Source organism: Cygnus atratus, chromosome 33 (assembly GCF_013377495.2).
Source record: "Cygnus atratus isolate AKBS03 ecotype Queensland, Australia chromosome 33, CAtr_DNAZoo_HiC_assembly, whole genome shotgun sequence".
NCBI lineage: Eukaryota > Metazoa > Chordata > Aves > Anseriformes > Anatidae > Cygnus > Cygnus atratus.
This window is the reverse complement of record NC_066394.1, coordinates 514,024-531,097: the sequence shown is the minus strand read 5'-3', so window position 1 is coordinate 531,097 and position 17,074 is coordinate 514,024. Positions and strand designations below refer to the sequence as shown.

Here is a 17,074-nt window from a genome sequence, read left to right as displayed (position 1 = left end):
GCCCTGCAGAGCCTTCGCCGTCCTCGTAGCCCTCCCTTGGAGGCTCTCACACAGTTTCACGCCCTTTGTCTGCTGTGCTGCCCACAGCTGCACGCAGTGCTCGAGGCGAGGCCGCAGCAGGCCGAGCAGAGCGGGACGATCCTTTCCCTCGGCCGGCCAGCAGTGCTGTGCCTGAGGCACCCCAGGGCACGCTTGGCCCTTTGGGCTGCCAGGGCCCGCTGCTGGCTCACATCCAACTTGCCGTCGGCCACAACCCCCAGCTCCCGTTCTGGGGGCTGCTCTCCAGCCTCTCGCCCCCCACGCTGTACATACAGTCGGGGCTGCCCCTGCCCATGGACAGGGCCCGGCACTTGCTCTTGTTAAACTTCGCACAGGCGGTGGCTGCCCAGCTCTCCCCTTTGGCCAGATCCCTCTGCAAGGCCTCTCCAGCCTCAAGGGAGTCAACAGGTCCTCTTAAGTTAGTATCACCTGCAAACTTACTTAATATGCATTCCAGTCTCATGTCCAGATCATTTATGAAGCCATTGACAAGAACTGGCCCTAAAATGGAGCCCTGGAGATCCCCGCTAGTGACTGGACGCAAGCCTCATTTACTCTAACCCTTTGAGCCTGATACATCTGCCAATTGTTCACCCACCATATTTTGCTTTTATATAGCTATATGCTAGACATTTTGTCCAGAAGGGTACTCTGAGAAGCAGTATTGAAAGCTGTGCTGAAATCCAAAGATATTACGTCTGCAGACCTGCCTTGGTCAACTAGGTGGGTAACCTTGTCATAAAAATAAATTAAGCTTGTTAAACAGGACCTTCCCCATGCAAATATGTTGGCTAAGACCAATGACCATATTGTCCTTCAGGTGTTTTTCAATAGCTTCCAGAATAATCTTCTCCATAATTTTACTAAGCGCCGAAGAGAGACTGACAGGCCTGTAATTACCAGGGTCTTCTTTCTCGCCTTTCTTGAAAACTGGGAAAATGTTTGCCAGCTTCCAGTCAACTGGGACCCTTCCAGATTCCCAAGACCATTGAGAAATAATTGAGAGAAGTCTCACAATGGCATCAGCCAGCTCTCCTGAGTACCCTGGCATGAATCCCATTGGGCCCCATAGACTTATGTGCATCCAGCTGAAGCTGTAAATATCACACATGTTCAGGGTTGGCTGGGAGCTCCTTGTTCCTGCAGTCATGGTCCTCCAGCTCCAGGCTCTGGGGTCCCAGGGCCCATCGTTGGTGTTAAAGACAGAGGCAAAGAAGGCATTCAATATCTCTGCTTGGTCTATGTCCCTGTTTGTGAGGTGACGATCCTCATCAAGTAACAGACCAATGTTATCTCTGGTCCTCCTTTTTCTGTAAACATAAAGACGCCCTTTTTGTTGTCCCCACAGTACTGGCCAGCTTCAAATCCAATTAAGCTTTGGCCATACGAATTTTCCCCCTACAAAGGTGAGCAGCATCTCTGTAGCCCTCCCATATTGCCTGACCTCATTTCTAGTATCCATCTGCTTTCCTTTTCTGCCTGAACTCTAGAAGAAGATCCCTACTCAGCCAAGCCGACCTTCTGCCCTGCCTGCTTGACTTCCAACACTTCCGACAATACTGGGGGACAACTGGGAGTATCTGGTACAATACTGGGGGAAACTGGGTCCTTGATGTGATCTACTGTATCCGACTGAGATCATGCTGGGAGCAAATGACATAACTCTTGGGCCAACTGGAAGTAACTGGCACCATTTTGGAGGCAACTGGGACCATGCTGTGGCCAACTGAGACATCTAGGATCATATTGTTGGCAGCTGGGTCCGTGCTGGGATCAACTGGGACCAATTGGGGGCAGCTGAGACTATTCTGTGATCAACTGGAACCCACTGGGATCATTCTGGGGGCCAGCTGGGAGAAACTGGGATCATATTTCCCCCCTGTGATCCAGGAAGAGACAGAGACCTGCTCCTCCATCTGGACTCTCACAAGTCCATGGGACCAGACGAGCTCCACCCTAGGGTGCTGAGGAAGCTGGCGGAGGTAATTGCCAAGCTGCTTTCCACCATCTATCAGCGTTCCTGGTTCTCTGGAGAGGTCCCAGAGGATTGGAGGCTTGCTGATGTGACTCCCATCCACAAGAAGGACCGTAAGGAGGACCCGGGGAACTACAGGCCTTTCAGCCTGACCTCTGTTCCAGGGAAAGTTATGGATGGAAATCATCTTGGGTGAGATCACACGGCACTTGTGTGGCATCCAGGGGATCAGGCCCAGCCAGCATGGGTTCACGAAAGGCAGGTCGTGCCTGTCCAACCTCATCTCCTTCTATGATCGTGTGACCAGACTGGTAGATGAGGGAAGGGCTGTTGATGTAGTCTACCTAGACTTCAGGAAAGCCTTTGACACAGTCTCCCACCATATTCTCCTGGGGAAACTGGCTGTCCGTGGCTTGGACAGGTATACTCTTCTCTGGGTAAAGAATTGGCTGGAGGGCTGTGACCAGCGGGCAGGGGTTAATGGAGTTAAGTCCAGCTGGCATCCCATTACAAGTGGTGTCCCCAGGGGTCGGTACTGGGGCCTATCTTGTTTAATATCTTTATTCATGTCCTGGATGAGGGGATTGAATGTACCCTCAGTAAGTTTGCAGACAACACCGAGTTGGGAGGTAGTGTCGATCTGCCTGAGGGTAGGGTGGCTCTTCAGAGGGATCCGGATAGGTTGGACTGCTGGGCTGAGGCGAATGGGATGAGGTTTAATAAGGCCAAGTGCCAGGTCCTGCACTTTGGCCACAATAACCCCATGCAATGCTATAGACTTGGGGCAGACTGGCTAGAAGACTCTGAAGAGGAAAGGGACCTGGGAGTGTTGGTTGATGCTCACTTGAACATGAGCCGGCAGTGCACCCAAGTGGCCAAGAAGGCCAATGGCATCCTGGCCTGTATTAGAAATAGTGTAGCCAGCAGGAGCAGGGAGGTGATCATCCCCCTGTACTCTGCTGTGGTGAGGCCACACCTGGAGTACTGTGTTCAGTTTTGGGTTCCTCACTACAAGAAGGACATTGAGACCCTGCAACGTGTCCAGAGAAGGGCAACAAAACTGGTGAGGGGTCTGGAGCACAAGTCTTATGAGGAGCTGCTGAGGGAACTGGGATTGTTTAGTCTGGAGAAGAGGAGGCTCAGGGGAGACCTCATTGCACTCTACAACTTCCTGAAAGGAGGTTGTGATGAGGAGGGGGTCGGCCTCTTCTCTCAGATAACTAATGATAGGACTAGAGGAAATGGCCACAAGTTGTGCCTGGGGAGACTTAGATTAGATATCAGGAAAAACTTTTTCACTCAGAGAGTGGTCAGGCACTGGAACGGTCTGCCCAGGGAGGTGGTGGAGTCACCATCACTCGCTGTGTTCAAGAAGCGCCTGGATGAGGTGCTATGTGATACGATTTAGTAGCTTAGTGGGTAGTATTGGTGATAGGAGGACGGTTGGACTAGATGATCTTGTAGGTCCTTTCCAACCTTGTGTTTCTATGATTCTATGATATTGTGGGTAAGTGGAATTACACTGGGGCCAGCTGGGGACCACCTGATACCACTGATACCTGAGATCAGTCCTACTGGGATCACAATGGAGCCACCTGAGACCACAAAGGGGCAACTGGACCATGCTGGGGTGAGCTGGAATCACACTGGGAGCAACTGGGAACTTCTGAGACCACGCTGTGGGTAACTGAGACCATGCTGGGGTCAACTTGGATGACAGTTAAGTCATCTGGGATTGACTGGGAATGAAGTTGGAGCAACTCGTACCATGCTGGGGTTCAGTTGGGACCATGCTGGGGTCAAGTTGGGCACATCTGGGTCCGTATTGTGGGTAGCTGGGACCATGGTGGGGCCAATCGGGAGCAACTGGGACCTACTGGAGGCAACTGAGACCACCGTGGGGTGAATAGGGAGCAACTGGGACCATGGTGGGACCAATGGGAAGCCACTAGGACCTGCTGGGGACAGCTGGGAGCAACTGGGACCATATTGGGGGCCAACTGGGTCCATGGTGGGATCAATGGGGAGCCACTAGGACCTGCTGGGGACAGCTGGGAGCAACTGGGACCATATTGGGGTCCAACTGGGAGCATTTGGGACCATGGTGGGGCCACCTGGAACCATTTTGCAGGCACGTGGATCCTTGGTGGGGGCGTCTGGGATCTACTGGGATCACACTGGAGCCAACTTGGGCCACCTGGGACCACACTGGGATCAAAGGGGGGGGGCACCACCCGATGTGACACTGGAGTCAACTGGGAGGGTAATTGGTGCCCACTGGGACCATTTTGTGGCCTACTGGGACCATTAGGGACCATACTGGGGCTTAGTGGGGCCACGCTGGAGCCAACTGGGATCATACTGATGCCAACTGGGAGCAACTGGGATCCACTGGGAGTCCGCGGGGCCTGGACCGGGGCCCCGGGAGCTGTACCGACTCCGTGAGCCCCCAGGGAACGGAACAGCGCGATTGGAAGGAGGGGGGGGGATGCAAATTTATGCAAATGAGCCCTCTACGGCTCCCGGTCCGCCGCGCCACCACCGAGACGAGACCTCCGGCGGCGCAGAGCGGCCTGATGGGGGGGGGGGGCGGGCTGCCGGCGGATATGACGTCACGAGGCGCTTCGCGGCGGGAGCTTTGAATCGGGACGCGGCGGCGGCGGCGGCGGGGGTCCCGAGCGTGACGTCACCACCCCCCCCACCCCCCCCCCCGCCATGCCGCGCCCCAAGGACCGCGCCCCCCGGCGCCGCGGCGCCCCCCCGGTCTCCCCCCGGCGCTCCCCGAGGCGGCCGCCGGCCCCGGCGCCTTCCCCCCCGCGCCGTGAGTGCGACCCCCGAGCGTCGCCCCCCCCCCGCCCCAACTCCCCCCCCCCCCCCCCCCCCCCCCCCCCGTGTGACACCCCCCGGTCCCCGTCCCCTTTCTCGCAGGGCACCGGCGGTACCGGCCGGGCCAGCTGGCGCTGAAGGAGATCCGCAAGTACCAGAGCACCACCAACCTGCTGCTGCGCCGGCAGCCCTTCTGCCGCGTGGTGAGCGACCCCGAGGACCGGCACCCCCCCCACACACACCCGGGGACCCCCCCCACCTCGGGACCCCCAAACCACCCCCGGGACCTCCCCCCCCCCGGCACCGTCCCGGGACCCTCCAAGCGCCCCCGGGACCGCTTCGGGACACCCAACCCCCGTCCGACACCCCCAAATCTTCCCCGGGACCCCCCCCCCGGGACCCCCAAACCACCCCCAGGACCCTCCCGGGACCACCCCCGGGACCCTCCCGAGACCCCCAACCCCGCCCGACACCCCCAAATCTTCCCCAGGACCCCCCCCCGGGACCCCCAAACCACCCCCGGGACCCTCCCGAGACCCCCAACCCCCGCCCGACACCCCCAAATCTTCCCCGGGACCCCCTCCCCGGGACCCCCAACCCCCCCCCCCCGGGACCCCCAAACCACCCCCGGGACCCTCCCGAGACCCCCAACCCCCGCCCGACACCCCCAAATCTTCCCCGGGACCCCCCCCCCCGGGACCCCCAAACCACCCCCAGGACCCTCCCGGGACCACCCCCGGGACCCTCCCGAGACCCCCAACCCCGCCCGACACCCCCAAATCTTCCCCAGGACCCCCCCCCGGGACCCCCAAACCACCCCCGGGACCCTCCCGAGACCCCCAACCCCCGCCCGACACCCCCAAATCTTCCCCGGGACCCCCTCCTCGGGACCCCCAACCCCCCCCCCCCGGGACCCCCAAACCACCCCCGGGACCCTCCCGGGACCCCCAACCCCGTCCGACACCCCCAAATCTTCCCCGGGACCCCCTCCCCGGGACCCCCAAACCCCCCCCCCCCGGGACCCCCCAAACCACCCCCGGGACCCTCCCGGGACCCCCAACCCTGCCCGACACCCCCAAATCTTCCCCGGGACCCCCCCCCCCGGGACCCCCAAACCACCCCCAGGACCCTCCCGGGACCACCCCCGGGACCCTCCCGAGACCCCCAACCCCGCCCGACACCCCCAAATCTTACCCGGGACCCCCCCTGGTACCCCCAACCCCCCCCCGCCCGGGACCCCCAAACCACCCCCGGGACCCTCCCGAGACCCCCAACCCCGTCCGACACCCCCAAATCTTCCCCGGGACCCCCCCCCCGGGACCCCCAAACCACCCCTGGGACCCTCCCAGGACCCCCAACCCCGTCCAACACCCCCAAATCTTCCCCGGTACCCCCAAACCACCCCCGGGACCGTGCCGGGACCCTCCAAGCGCCCCCGGGACCGCTTCAGGACACCCAACCCCACCCGACACCCCCAAATCTTCCCCGGGACCACCACCCCCGGGACCCTCGACCCCCCGAGAAACCCCCGGGACCCCCGAACCACCTCTGGGAAGCCCACCGGGACCCCCCCACCCCCGGGACCCCCAAAATTCCCCTGGGAACCCTCCCGGGAACCCCCAAACCACCCCTGGGACCTTCCCGGGACCACCCCCAAGACCCCGGGACCCCGCCGGGACTCCCAAACCACCATTGGGAACCCCCCCGGGACCCCCAAGTCTTCCCCGGGACCTTCCCCGGGACCCCCAAACCACCCCCGGGACCCCCAAACCACCCCCGGGACCCCCAAACCACGCCCGGGAACCCCAACCACCCCCCCGGGAACCCCCCGACATCCCCAAACCTCCCCTGGGAACCCCCTCGGGACCCCCAAACCACCCCCAGGACTGCCCTGGGACCCTCCCGACACCCCCCAAAGCAACCCTGGGACCGCCCCGACACCCCCAAACCTCCTCCGGGACCCCCAAGTCTTCCCCGGGGCCTTCCCTGGGACCCCCAAACTATCCCCGGGAACCCCCCAGGACCCCCGAACCCCCCAGGGAACCTCCCCGGGACCTTCCCGGGACCCCCAAACCTCCCCTGGGACCCCCAAATCTTCCCCAGGACCCCCCCCCAGGACCCCCACACCACCCCCGGGACCCCCCCCCCCGAGCCCCCCAAACCGATTTCCCAACCCCAGGATCCCCCCCAGGTCCCCCCCCCGGACCCTCTGAGTGCCCCCCCCCACCCCCCCCCGCGTCCTTGTGCCCTCCCCCCATGGTGTGATGCCCCCCCCCCCCCCAACGTCCTTGTCACATCCCCGCCCCCCCCCCCCCCCCCCCAAGTGACGCGGTGGCCTTGTCTGGGACAAGATCCCCCCCCCACGTCCTTGTCCCCCCCCCTCCCCGCGTCCTTGTGCCCCCCCCTCCCCCATCCATGGCGCCTCGTGTGACACTGTCCCGTGTGCCCCCCCCCCCCCCCCCCCAAAAAAAATATCCCTGTCCCCGGCGTGTCCCCATGTCCCTGTGCAGTGACACACCTGTGGCGGTGTCCCCGTCCCTGGGGTGTCCTGGGTCCCCCCTCCATGTCCCCGTGCCCCCAGCCCCCGTGGTGTCCCCATGCCCCCCCCCCCCTGGTGTCCCCATGCCCCCCCCCCCCTCCGGTGTCCCCCTGTCCCCAGGTGCGGGAGATCTGCCTGCTCTTCACGCGGGGGGTGGACTACCACTGGCAGGCCATGGCGCTGCTGGCACTGCAGGAGGTGGGGGACAAGGGGGGGCCCTAGGGGTTTTGAGCCCCCCCCCCCCTCCAGCTTTGGGTGCTGGGGGGGGGGGTGTGGGGGGCATCTCCTGGGCGTTTTGGGGGTGTCTTTCACTTTGGGGGGGCGGGGGGGGTGACGTTGGGGTGCCTGATGGTTTTTTTTTGGGGGGGGGGGGGGTTCTACTGCTGGGGGGGGTGTCAGGCACCCAATAGGGTTTGGGGGGGGGCTGTAACCCCCCCCAGTTTGCTCCTTTCCCATGCCTTTGTTTTTTTTTTTTTGGGGGGGGGGGTGGGGCTGTGGCTTCTGGGGTGCGTTGAATTTGGGGGGGGGGGTGGGGGAGATTTGTACGCCTTGGGCGCGCCCCTAGAGAGAGTGTGTGGGGGGGGGGGGAGGACTCTTGCAGGAGGGGGTGTATTGAAGGAGGAAGGGGGTATCCGGGGTGGGGGTGGGGGTGGGGGGGTGATATCGGGGGGGCACCCCTGATATCCCCGCCCCCCCCCCCCCCAAAAAAAAAAAAGGCGGCGGAGGCTTTCTTGGTGCGCCTGCTGGAGGACGCCTACCTGTGCTCGCTGCACGCCCGCCGCGTCACCCTGTACCCCAAGGACCTGCAGCTGGCCCGGCGCCTGCGGGGGCTGGACGGGGGGGGGGATCTGAGTGCCCCCCCCCCACACCTCGTATTTCCCCCCCCCCCCCCCCCCCTTCTCTAATAAAGGAACGATCCCCCTTTTTTTCACAACCTGCCTCCCCCCCCCCCCCCTCTTCGATTGTTGGTCGGGTCCTGCTCGGGGGCACCTGGGGGGGGGGGGGGGGGGTTGAGGGAGGGGGGCACCCGGGTGTGATTTTGGGGGGGGGGGGGGGGGGGGGGTTGTCCACGGCAGCACCCCCATGGGAAGGGTTTGGGGGGGAGGGGGGGGCAGCAGTCCAAAGTTTGGGGGGGGGGGTTATATGAGAGGGAGATCTAAGGGGGGGAGTGTGCAAAAAGGATGTGCCCCCCCCCCCCCCCATTCCCCAAATGCTAGAAGGGGGGGGGCGGAGCTTTTTGTGGCCCCCCCCCCAAGGTTCGAGGCTGTTATAGGGGCACTGCGGGCTCCCCCTACCCCCCCCCCCCTCCAAATCCCCAGCTTCGCGGGGTGATGGCGGCCACGCTGCTGCTGCTCCTGCTCCTGCTCCTGCTGCTGCTGCTGGCGTTTGGGGGGGCGCGGGAGGGGTCCCCCCGGGGGGGGGCTCTGCACCTCCTGCACCCCCGGGGGGCGCTGCACCTGCTCGCCCTCGCCCGCCGCCACGGGCCTGCCCTGCGCATGCGCCTGGGGGGCCACGGTGAGTGGGGGGGGAGGGAAGGAGGGGGGCACCCCACTATTTTTCCTCCCCCCCCCCTCCGGAACCCTCCCCCCAGCCCGCCTTGGGACCCTAAAACTGCTCCCCCCCCCCCCCCAGCCTCCACCTTCTGGGACCCCCAAATTTTGGCTTGGGGACACCCTGTGTCCCCCCTCCCTGCACCCCACTGTTGGTCCAATGAGTCTAGGGGGGGGGGTTGCAAGGGAGCCCCTTCCCCCCCCCCCCCAGATCTCTCCTTGCTCCCCTCAACTCTTTGATTTGGGACCCCCCCTGCTTTGTTCCTGGGACAACCCCCCCCCTTCTATCCCTGCACCCATTTCACCCCCCTGAATTGGGGGTCCCTGACCCTACTGGGAGGGCTGGGACCGCCAAGCCCCCATATCCTGGGACCTCCCTGACCCCCCCGCCCCCCCCGAAGGGGGTCGCATCCATCCAGCCCCCCCCCCCCCTTTTTTTTTTTCCCCCCCTTCTCCTTACCCCCAAGATGTGCTGGTGCTGAGCTCAGTGGGGACCATCCGGGAGGCTCTTGCTCGCCGCTGGGGGGACTTCGCTGGGCGCCCCCCAAGTTACCTGGGTATTGGGGGGGGGGGGGGCCATATGGGCTGGGGGGGGGGGTGCACTGGGTACACCCCCTCCCCAAGTTACGTGGGTACAGGTGGATTATGGGGGGCTAAAGGGGCTGGAGGAATATCCTCTGGGGTTGGGGGTGTTATAAGGGCTACGGGGGATTGTCGGGCACCCCGAAATTCCCTGGGTATTGGGGGGGCCCTGTGGGGGGGCACCTTATGGTACTGGGGGTGTCCCTGTGGGTGGCTGTAGGGTACTCGGGCGGGGGGCTGTGGGTTCCTCGCAAGGGTGTCTGGGGGGGGGTCTCTGTCAGTGTTTGGGGGGTGCTGGGGAGGGTCCTATGGGTGTCTGGTGGGTGTGGGGGGGTCCCTCTGGGTTCCCTGCAAGTGCTGGGGGGGGGTCCCTAGGGGTCCCCAGGGTTGTCTGAGGGGGGGAGGCTGGGGGGGTCCTCATGGGTGCCGGAGGGGAAGGAGGAGGGTGCCAGTGGTGATGCAGGTGCGGTGCCGCAGGGCGGCTGGTGTCGCGGGGGGGCCAGGACCTGGCACTGGGGGACGTGTGCCCGGGGTGGCAGCAGCAGCGGGGGGCGACGCGGGGGGCGCTGGCCCGGGCTCAGGGGCGACTCGAGCCCCTCCTGGCGCAGCAGGCGAAGGCGCTCTGCCAGGTGAGCACCCCAAACCTGGGGACCCCCCCCACACACACACAAAAAAAAGCACCCCAAACCTGGGGATAACCCCCCCATCCCCTTCCAGAACTCCAAGCCAACCCTGGGACCCCCAGATTGCACCAGGGTGCCCCCAAATCGCCCCCAAATCACCCCCAGCACCCCATAGCTGATAGGGCAGCAGGGGATCCCTGCGGTATCCCAGTAATCCCTTGGGGGCCACCCAATAGCCTTCATGGGACCCATATTGTCCTTTTAGGGCAGCCCTATATCCCAATGGGGTATCCCTTGCACTGCCCCCCCCCAGGGAGCCCCAGCGTCCCTTGGGATACCCCTTTGCCATGTAGGTGTCCCTAATATCCTTTCTGGGATCCCTGAATCTCCCTGGGGCACCCCAATACTCCATTTATGCTCCCCAGAACTCCCCTTTATCACCCATAACCCTGCAGACACCCCAATATCTGACTGTGGGACCTCAATCCTCCCATGATCCCCTCTTCTTTCTTGGGGCTCCCTATATCCACTAGCACACCCCAGTATGCCCTGGGACACCCCCCCCCTTACCCACTTGGGGCCCCCTATATCTGCTTGGGACACCCCAAAACTCCCTAGGTCCCCCCTATATTACCCCAGTGCACCCCAATACCCCCGTAGGGTCCCCTCCCCTCTATCACCCTTGGGTATCCCAATACCCCCTAGGGCCAGCGGTATACCCCTGGTGACCCCAAAATCTCCTTATGTCACCCCAACAACCCCCTGGGAAGCCCCATGTCCATCCAGGCACTCCCCAGCCCCCCCCCCCCCCCCCCAATGACCCCCTTTCCCCCCCCAGGACCTGCGTTCTTATGGGGGGGCACCCATCGACGTCTTTGAGGCCTTCGCCTTCCACACCTGCAGCACCATCTGCCTCCTCGTCTTTGGGGACCTGGTAGGGACCCGGGTGTCTGGGTGTCCCTTTGGGGGGATCCAGATGGCCCTAAGGCATGGGGGGGGGGCACCCTTGGGTGGGGGCTGTCTGGGCCCGGGGGCCACCCAGGTGTCTGGGTGCCACTTGAGGGGACCCAGGTGTCACTTGGGGGGGGGGGGGGGAAACAACACACGGGCACCAAGGTGTCCAAGGGGCAGTGGGTCCCCGATGTCCCCAATGTCCAGGTGCCACCTGGGGGACTCGGGGGGACCCAGGGGTCTATGGAGGTGACCCAAGGCATCTGGGCCCTCGCAGATGCCCCCCGAGGCTGAGGTCCGGGCCTTCACCCGCTGCGTAATGGAGCTGCTGGAGGTGTGGGGCAGGGCCAGCGTCCGGGTGCTCGACCTGCTGCCGCTGCTGCGGGTGAGCCCCACCGCGGGGCCGGGCCCTACAGGGGCCATATGGCTCTGGGGACAGGGTTTCTGGCATCTATGGGGGCCTGGGGGAGGTCTGTGTGGGACTGAGGAAGGGCATGGGAGGGGATGTTATAGGGTCTGTATGGGATTTAGGGGTGTTACAGGGTCCAGATGTGGGAGACTATACTGGGGAGGAACTACATTGCCCTGGAGGGGTTGTAGGGTATATATGAAGGTGCGGAGGGGCCTATGTAGGGCCTGGGAGGTGATTATATTCCCTTGGGGAGGATGTATAAGATCTGGGGAGGTGCTGGGGTGTGGGAGGGTACAGGGTCTATATGGAGCCATCTCCATATATATGGGGTTGAGGGGGGGAGTCTGTATGGGGCTTGGGAAGGGCTTAAATGGTCTATAAGACCCTGGGGGAGATGTCATGGGGTCTACACAGGGTTGAGAGAGTCTGTAGGGCTGTGGGGACTGTCTGTGTGACCGGGGTGGGTCTGTAGGGTCTGTATGCAGCTGGAAGGGGCTATATAGCCACTGTGGCGCGAAGTGGGGGGCTCTATAGGGTCCTGGGGGCTCTTTGTGGCCCCTGGGGTGCCTATGGGCTCCATACGGTCCCAGGTGCTGCCCAACCCAGGGCTGCGGCGGCTGCTTAGCCTGGTGGAGTGTCGTGACGCCTTCGTGGAGGCCCAGATCCGGCGTCACAAGGTGGGATGGGGACACGGGACTGGGGCAGGGGGAAACCGGTGAGGGGATGCAGGGAGGTGACGCGTGTCCCCCTGCAGGCCTGCGCATCGCCCCCTGGGGACACGGTGCTGGGGGCGCTGCTGGGGGGGGACCCCAGTGTCCGGGGGGGGGGCACTGGGCCCCGACCGGCTGCACATGGCCCTGGTTGACCTCTTCATCGGTGGCACTGAGACGACAGCGGCCGCCCTGGCCTGGGCCGTGGCCTTCTTGCTGCACCGCCCTGAGGTGCCACACGCGCGTGTCCCAGCGGCGTCTGTGTCCCTGCATGTGTCCCTGGGGGGGTCCTGAGTCCTCACCTGTGTCCTGGGCATCTCCTGGGTTCCCCCCACCCTGTACTGCCCTGAGGTGCCACATCCATCCATGTCACATCTGTGTCCATGTCCCCATGCTGGTCCCGGGGGGGGGGGGGGGGGGGGGGCGGGGAGGGTCTTACATACTCACGTCTGTGTCCATTGTCCTGCAAATCCCGTGTCCTCCTCCCCATGGCCATCACTGTCCCCTTGCACCACCCTGCAGTGCCACACATGTCACACTCATATCCCCAGGCGGGTCCCAGGTGGGTCTCACATCCCCAGGGTGTTCCCACCCGTGTCCTGGGAATCCCTCGTGTCCCCCACACCATAACCACCACCATCCCTCTGCACTGCCCTGAGGCGCTGCATGCATGCCACGTCCATGTCATGTCTGTGTCCCTGGTCAGGTCCTGGGGAGGGTTCCATGTCCTGGGTGTCCCTGATGACCCCCTCCCATGGCCATCACCACCACCCCTGCACTGTCCCAAGGTGCCACATGCATCGCATCCATGTCACATGCATGAGGGACAGCTGTACGTGACATGGCGTGACATGTGTGCTCCCCCCCGCCCCCCCCGTCCCCCTTCCCCAGGTGCAGGAGCGAGTGCGTGCAGAGCTGTGTCAGGAGCTGGGCCCCACGGGCACACCCCAGGTGGGGGACATGGGACGCCTGCCCCTGCTCCGTGCCACCATCACCGAGACCCTGCGCCTGCGGCCACCTGCACCCCTGGCCCTGCCCCACTGCACACGCCGCCACACCAGGTACAGCCAGTAGAAACCAGTATGGACCAATATGGGTCTGTACAGACCAGTATTGACTGGTATAGACCAGTATGGGTCAGCAGAGCCCAAAAGGCATCATAAAACCCAGAAGCACCTGGTAGAGCCTGGCAGAGCCCAGCAAGATCTGTCAGGTCCCAGTAATGCCCGGTAGGCTCCAGCAGAGCTCAGTCGGCCCCAGTAGGTCCCAGGAGCACCCAGTATTCCCCAGTAGGTGGCAGCAGATCCCAGAGAACTAGAGCAGAGCCCAGCAGGCCTCATAGGCCTCAATAACGCCCAGAAAGTCCCAGTAAAATCCAGCAGCACCCAGTAGTTACCAAAAAACAAACAAACAAAAGAAACCCTGTAGGCACCAATAAAGCCCAACAGGCCTCAGCAGGTCCCAGTAGAGCCCTGTAGGCACCAGGAGGGCCCAGTAGATCCCAGCAGAGGCCATTAGGACCAGGTATGTCCCAGAGGACCCCCAGTAGAGCTCAGTAGGCCACAGAAATGACCAATAAACCTCACTAGATCTTCACAGAACCCGGTAGAATCATATATATATGTGTGTGTGTGTGTATATATATATATATCATTTTTTTTTTTAAAGAAAAAAATCATTTTCACTTAACGCAGGCAGAGGGTGCTATTGAAAAGTGTCAGCAAGTTAAGCAATTTTTTTTTTTAATTAATACTTTGAATAGATCCTTTAGTTACTTTCTTCACCAATACTAAAAGCAACACAGCACTAGATAATAAAATACATTGCACAATAAAAGCCCCATTAAAAATCTTAGTTAAGCTGAAAAATAAAAGGAAAAATATCTCATTTCACAAGCTGCCAAGGAGGGGAGTTGTGTTTGTAGTACTCATGCATATTGGCCTGCAAATCCTAGGACGACATTAACTCCCAGGTCCACTTCAGCATAAGAGAGAGATACAGAAGTTGACTTGCTGCCCCAGATGAGTTGTTCACTTGCTTTTGCCCCCAAATTTGGTGGTGGTTATGCTGAAGGTAGACTGGACCTTCTGGGACAGGGAGCTAGATAGTGTCTTGGACAGCTGCTGTTCCAGAGTAGTGAGTGGTCCAAGCATGCTCACTTTAACATCTGGTATCTGTGGCGTGGAGTAGGCATTGGTGTTCTCAATTACATGTGCTGGGGTCAATGTTTTCTTGCTCTACCAGCATCAGCTGGCTCCAGTGCTCGATGTGCAGCAGCAGAAGCCGCTCCACTACCTTGGGCTGCTGCTTAGTGTCCTGCAGTAGTGTCATGGCGATAGGCCCCAGCAGTTCCCAGAACAGGTCCAAGAACAGCCCAGTAAGCCCCAATAGGGTCCAGTAGGCCCAGTTAGCCACAGTAGGCCCAGTCAGCCCCAGAGAAGCCAAGAAGGCCCCTGAAGAACCTCAATAGGGCTCAGAAGGCCCTAGTACAGCCCAGAAAACCTCAGAACAACCCAGTTAGCCTCAGCAGGCCTTAAGAGGACCTACTTCATCAGGGCTGCTTCATAAGATGTTAGTAGGCCATCCCCATACAGTGGTATAGGTTTAGGGAAGAGTGGCTGGAAAGTTTGCCAGCAGAAAAGGACCTCGGGATGCTGGCCAGGAGACAGCTTAACATGAATTAGCAGTGTACCCAGGTGGCCAAGAAGGCCAGCAGCATCCTGGCTTGTATCAGAAGTAGTGCGGCCACCAGGACTAGGGAAGTGATCATCTCTCTGTACTCGGAAAGCTGCCTGGCGGAAAGGGCCCTGGGGATACTGGTTGATAGCTGGCTGAACACGAGCCAGCAGTGTACTCAGGTGGCCAAGAAGGCCAACAGCATCCTGGCTTGTATCAGAAATAGTGTAGCCAGCAGGACTAGGGAAGTGATCGTCTCTCTGTACTCAGCTCTGGTGGGACTGCACCTTGAGTATTGTGTTCAGTTTTGTGCCTATCAGGAAGGATATTGAGTTGCTCGAGCATGTGTAGAGAAGGGCAACGAGGCTGGTGAAAGGACTAGAAAACGAGGCTTATGAGGAGTGGCTGAGGGACCTGGGTTGTTTAGTCTGGAGAAAAGAAGGAGGCTGAGGGGTGACCTCGTTGCTCTCTCCAACTACACAAAAGGAGTTTGTAGTGAAGAGAGTGTAGACCTCTTTTCTTAGATGACAAAGTGATGAGACAAAGGAAAGTGGCCTCAAGTTGTGTCAGGGGAGGTTTAGATGGGATGGCAGGAAGAATTTTTTTCATGTAAAACGTGGTTAAGCATTGGAACAGGCTGCCCAGGAACAAGTGAAGTTGCCATCCCTGAGTTATTTATTGTGGGTGTGGTGCTTAGGGATGTGGTTGAGTGGTGGACTTGGTAGTGTTAGGTGGATGTTTGCACTTGGTGATCTTCAGAGTCTTTTCCAACCTCAATGATTCTATGAATTGGGACAACATTGGAGACAACTGGTGTAAGCCAGGACTATGTTGGGGGCCAACTGAAAGTGTCTGGGACCAAGTTTGGGGCAACTGGGGTCAACTGGGAACTAGCTGGGAGAACATAAGACTGTGCTGGGGCCAACTGGGAGTAACTGGGGCCTGCTGAGGGCAGAGGGGAACAACTTAGACCATACTGGGGACAACTGAGAGGTTACCGAGGTGGGTCTCAGGAGCACCCAGCAAGCCCCAGTAGCATCTAGTAGAGCCCAGGGGTGCCCCAGTAGTTTCCATCAGAGGCAGGTAGGCCCCATCAGAGCCAAGTGGAGTCCCAGTGGTCCAAGGAGTCTCCAGTAAAGCTCAACTGTCTCTACAGATCCCCAAAGACTCGGGTAGAGCCCAGAGCCCCCAGCAGATCCCAGTAAGTTACAGTAGGTCCCACTGGATCCCAGCAGGCCCTACTAGGTCACGGTATTGCACATTCAGCCTCAGTAGGTCCAGTATCACCCACTGGAGCCACAGTAGATCTCAGCAGGCCTCAGTACAGTCCAGTACATCCCAGCAGAGCCCTGGAGAGCCCCAGTAGGGCTCAGTAGGCATTAGTAGAGCCCCATAGGCCCCAGTAGAGCCCAGTAGGCCGCAGTGTAGACCAGTAGAGCTCCAGTAGGGCTCAGTAAAGCCCAATGGTCCCAGTAGGTGGCAGTAGAGGGACTATGTAGACTCCAGTCTGTCCCAGTTCATCCCAGCAGTACCTTGTCCTGTCCTAGTGTTGGGGGTGTCCCTGTGCCAGCTGGCTCCATCGTCATCCCCAACCTCTTCGCTGCCCACCACGACCCTGAGACCTGGCATCGTGCTGACGAATTCCTGCCAGGTACGTGTTGACCCTGGGGTTCCCTGGACATTTGGGCCCGTCCTGGACACCTGGGTCCCTTCTCCAGATGCTCAGGTCCCCTGAGCCCCCAGGGATGGGTCCCCTCCCTGCTTGCCAGGGTCCCTAACACTGTTGGGGTGATCACCAGCCTGGACATCTGTGTCCCTGGCCCTCATGGTGGGTTCCCTCCCCGAATGGCTATGTCCCTGACCTCCTCGACCCCCCCCCCCCCCCATTTTCCCCCTCCAGAGCGGTTCCTGGAGCCAGGGGCACCCTGGCGAGCGCTGGTACCTTTCGGCTGTGGAGCCCGATCCTGCCTGGGTGAGGCATTGGCACGAGCTGAGCTCTTTGTTTTCCTGGGCCACATCCTGCATCACTTCCGCCTGGAGCCACCGGTGCCTGGGGCCCTGCCCAAGCTGGGTGTGACAGCTGGCACTGTCCTGCGCTGCCCCCCATTCTTTGTGCGCCTTGTGCCCTGCCAGCCCCCCACCCCCTGAGCCCCGATGCCTGGGGACACATGGAAGCCTGGGCTCGCTTGCT

General features: G+C 61.3%; 3 protein-coding genes across 3 annotated transcripts in view; 2 read left to right on the top strand and 1 right to left on the bottom strand.

Annotated features, from left to right (window-relative positions):
• The window catches only part of LOC118260323 (zinc finger protein 420-like), a 337,064-nt gene that overhangs the window by 260,259 nt on the left and 59,731 nt on the right, over positions 1-17,074 (bottom strand). The gene's annotated exons all lie outside the window — the stretch shown is intronic.
• On the top strand, positions 1,281-8,652 carry LOC118260327 (histone H3-like centromeric protein A). The gene is made up of 7 exons (XM_050716044.1): positions 1,281-1,292; positions 1,388-1,445; positions 1,930-2,127; positions 4,943-5,043; positions 7,500-7,577; positions 8,096-8,231; positions 8,636-8,652. The coding sequence occupies exons 1-7, from the start codon at positions 1,281-1,283 to the stop codon at positions 8,650-8,652; spliced, it is 600 nt and encodes a 199-aa protein (XP_050572001.1).
• LOC118260326 (steroid 21-hydroxylase) lies at positions 8,711-17,031 on the top strand. The gene is given in 11 exon segments (XM_050716043.1): positions 8,711-8,894; positions 9,397-9,486; positions 9,989-10,140; positions 10,973-11,068; positions 11,363-11,470; positions 12,088-12,174; positions 12,252-12,314; positions 12,316-12,438; positions 13,099-13,268; positions 16,431-16,534; positions 16,784-17,031. Coding segments are annotated over 11 exon segments (1,425 nt in total).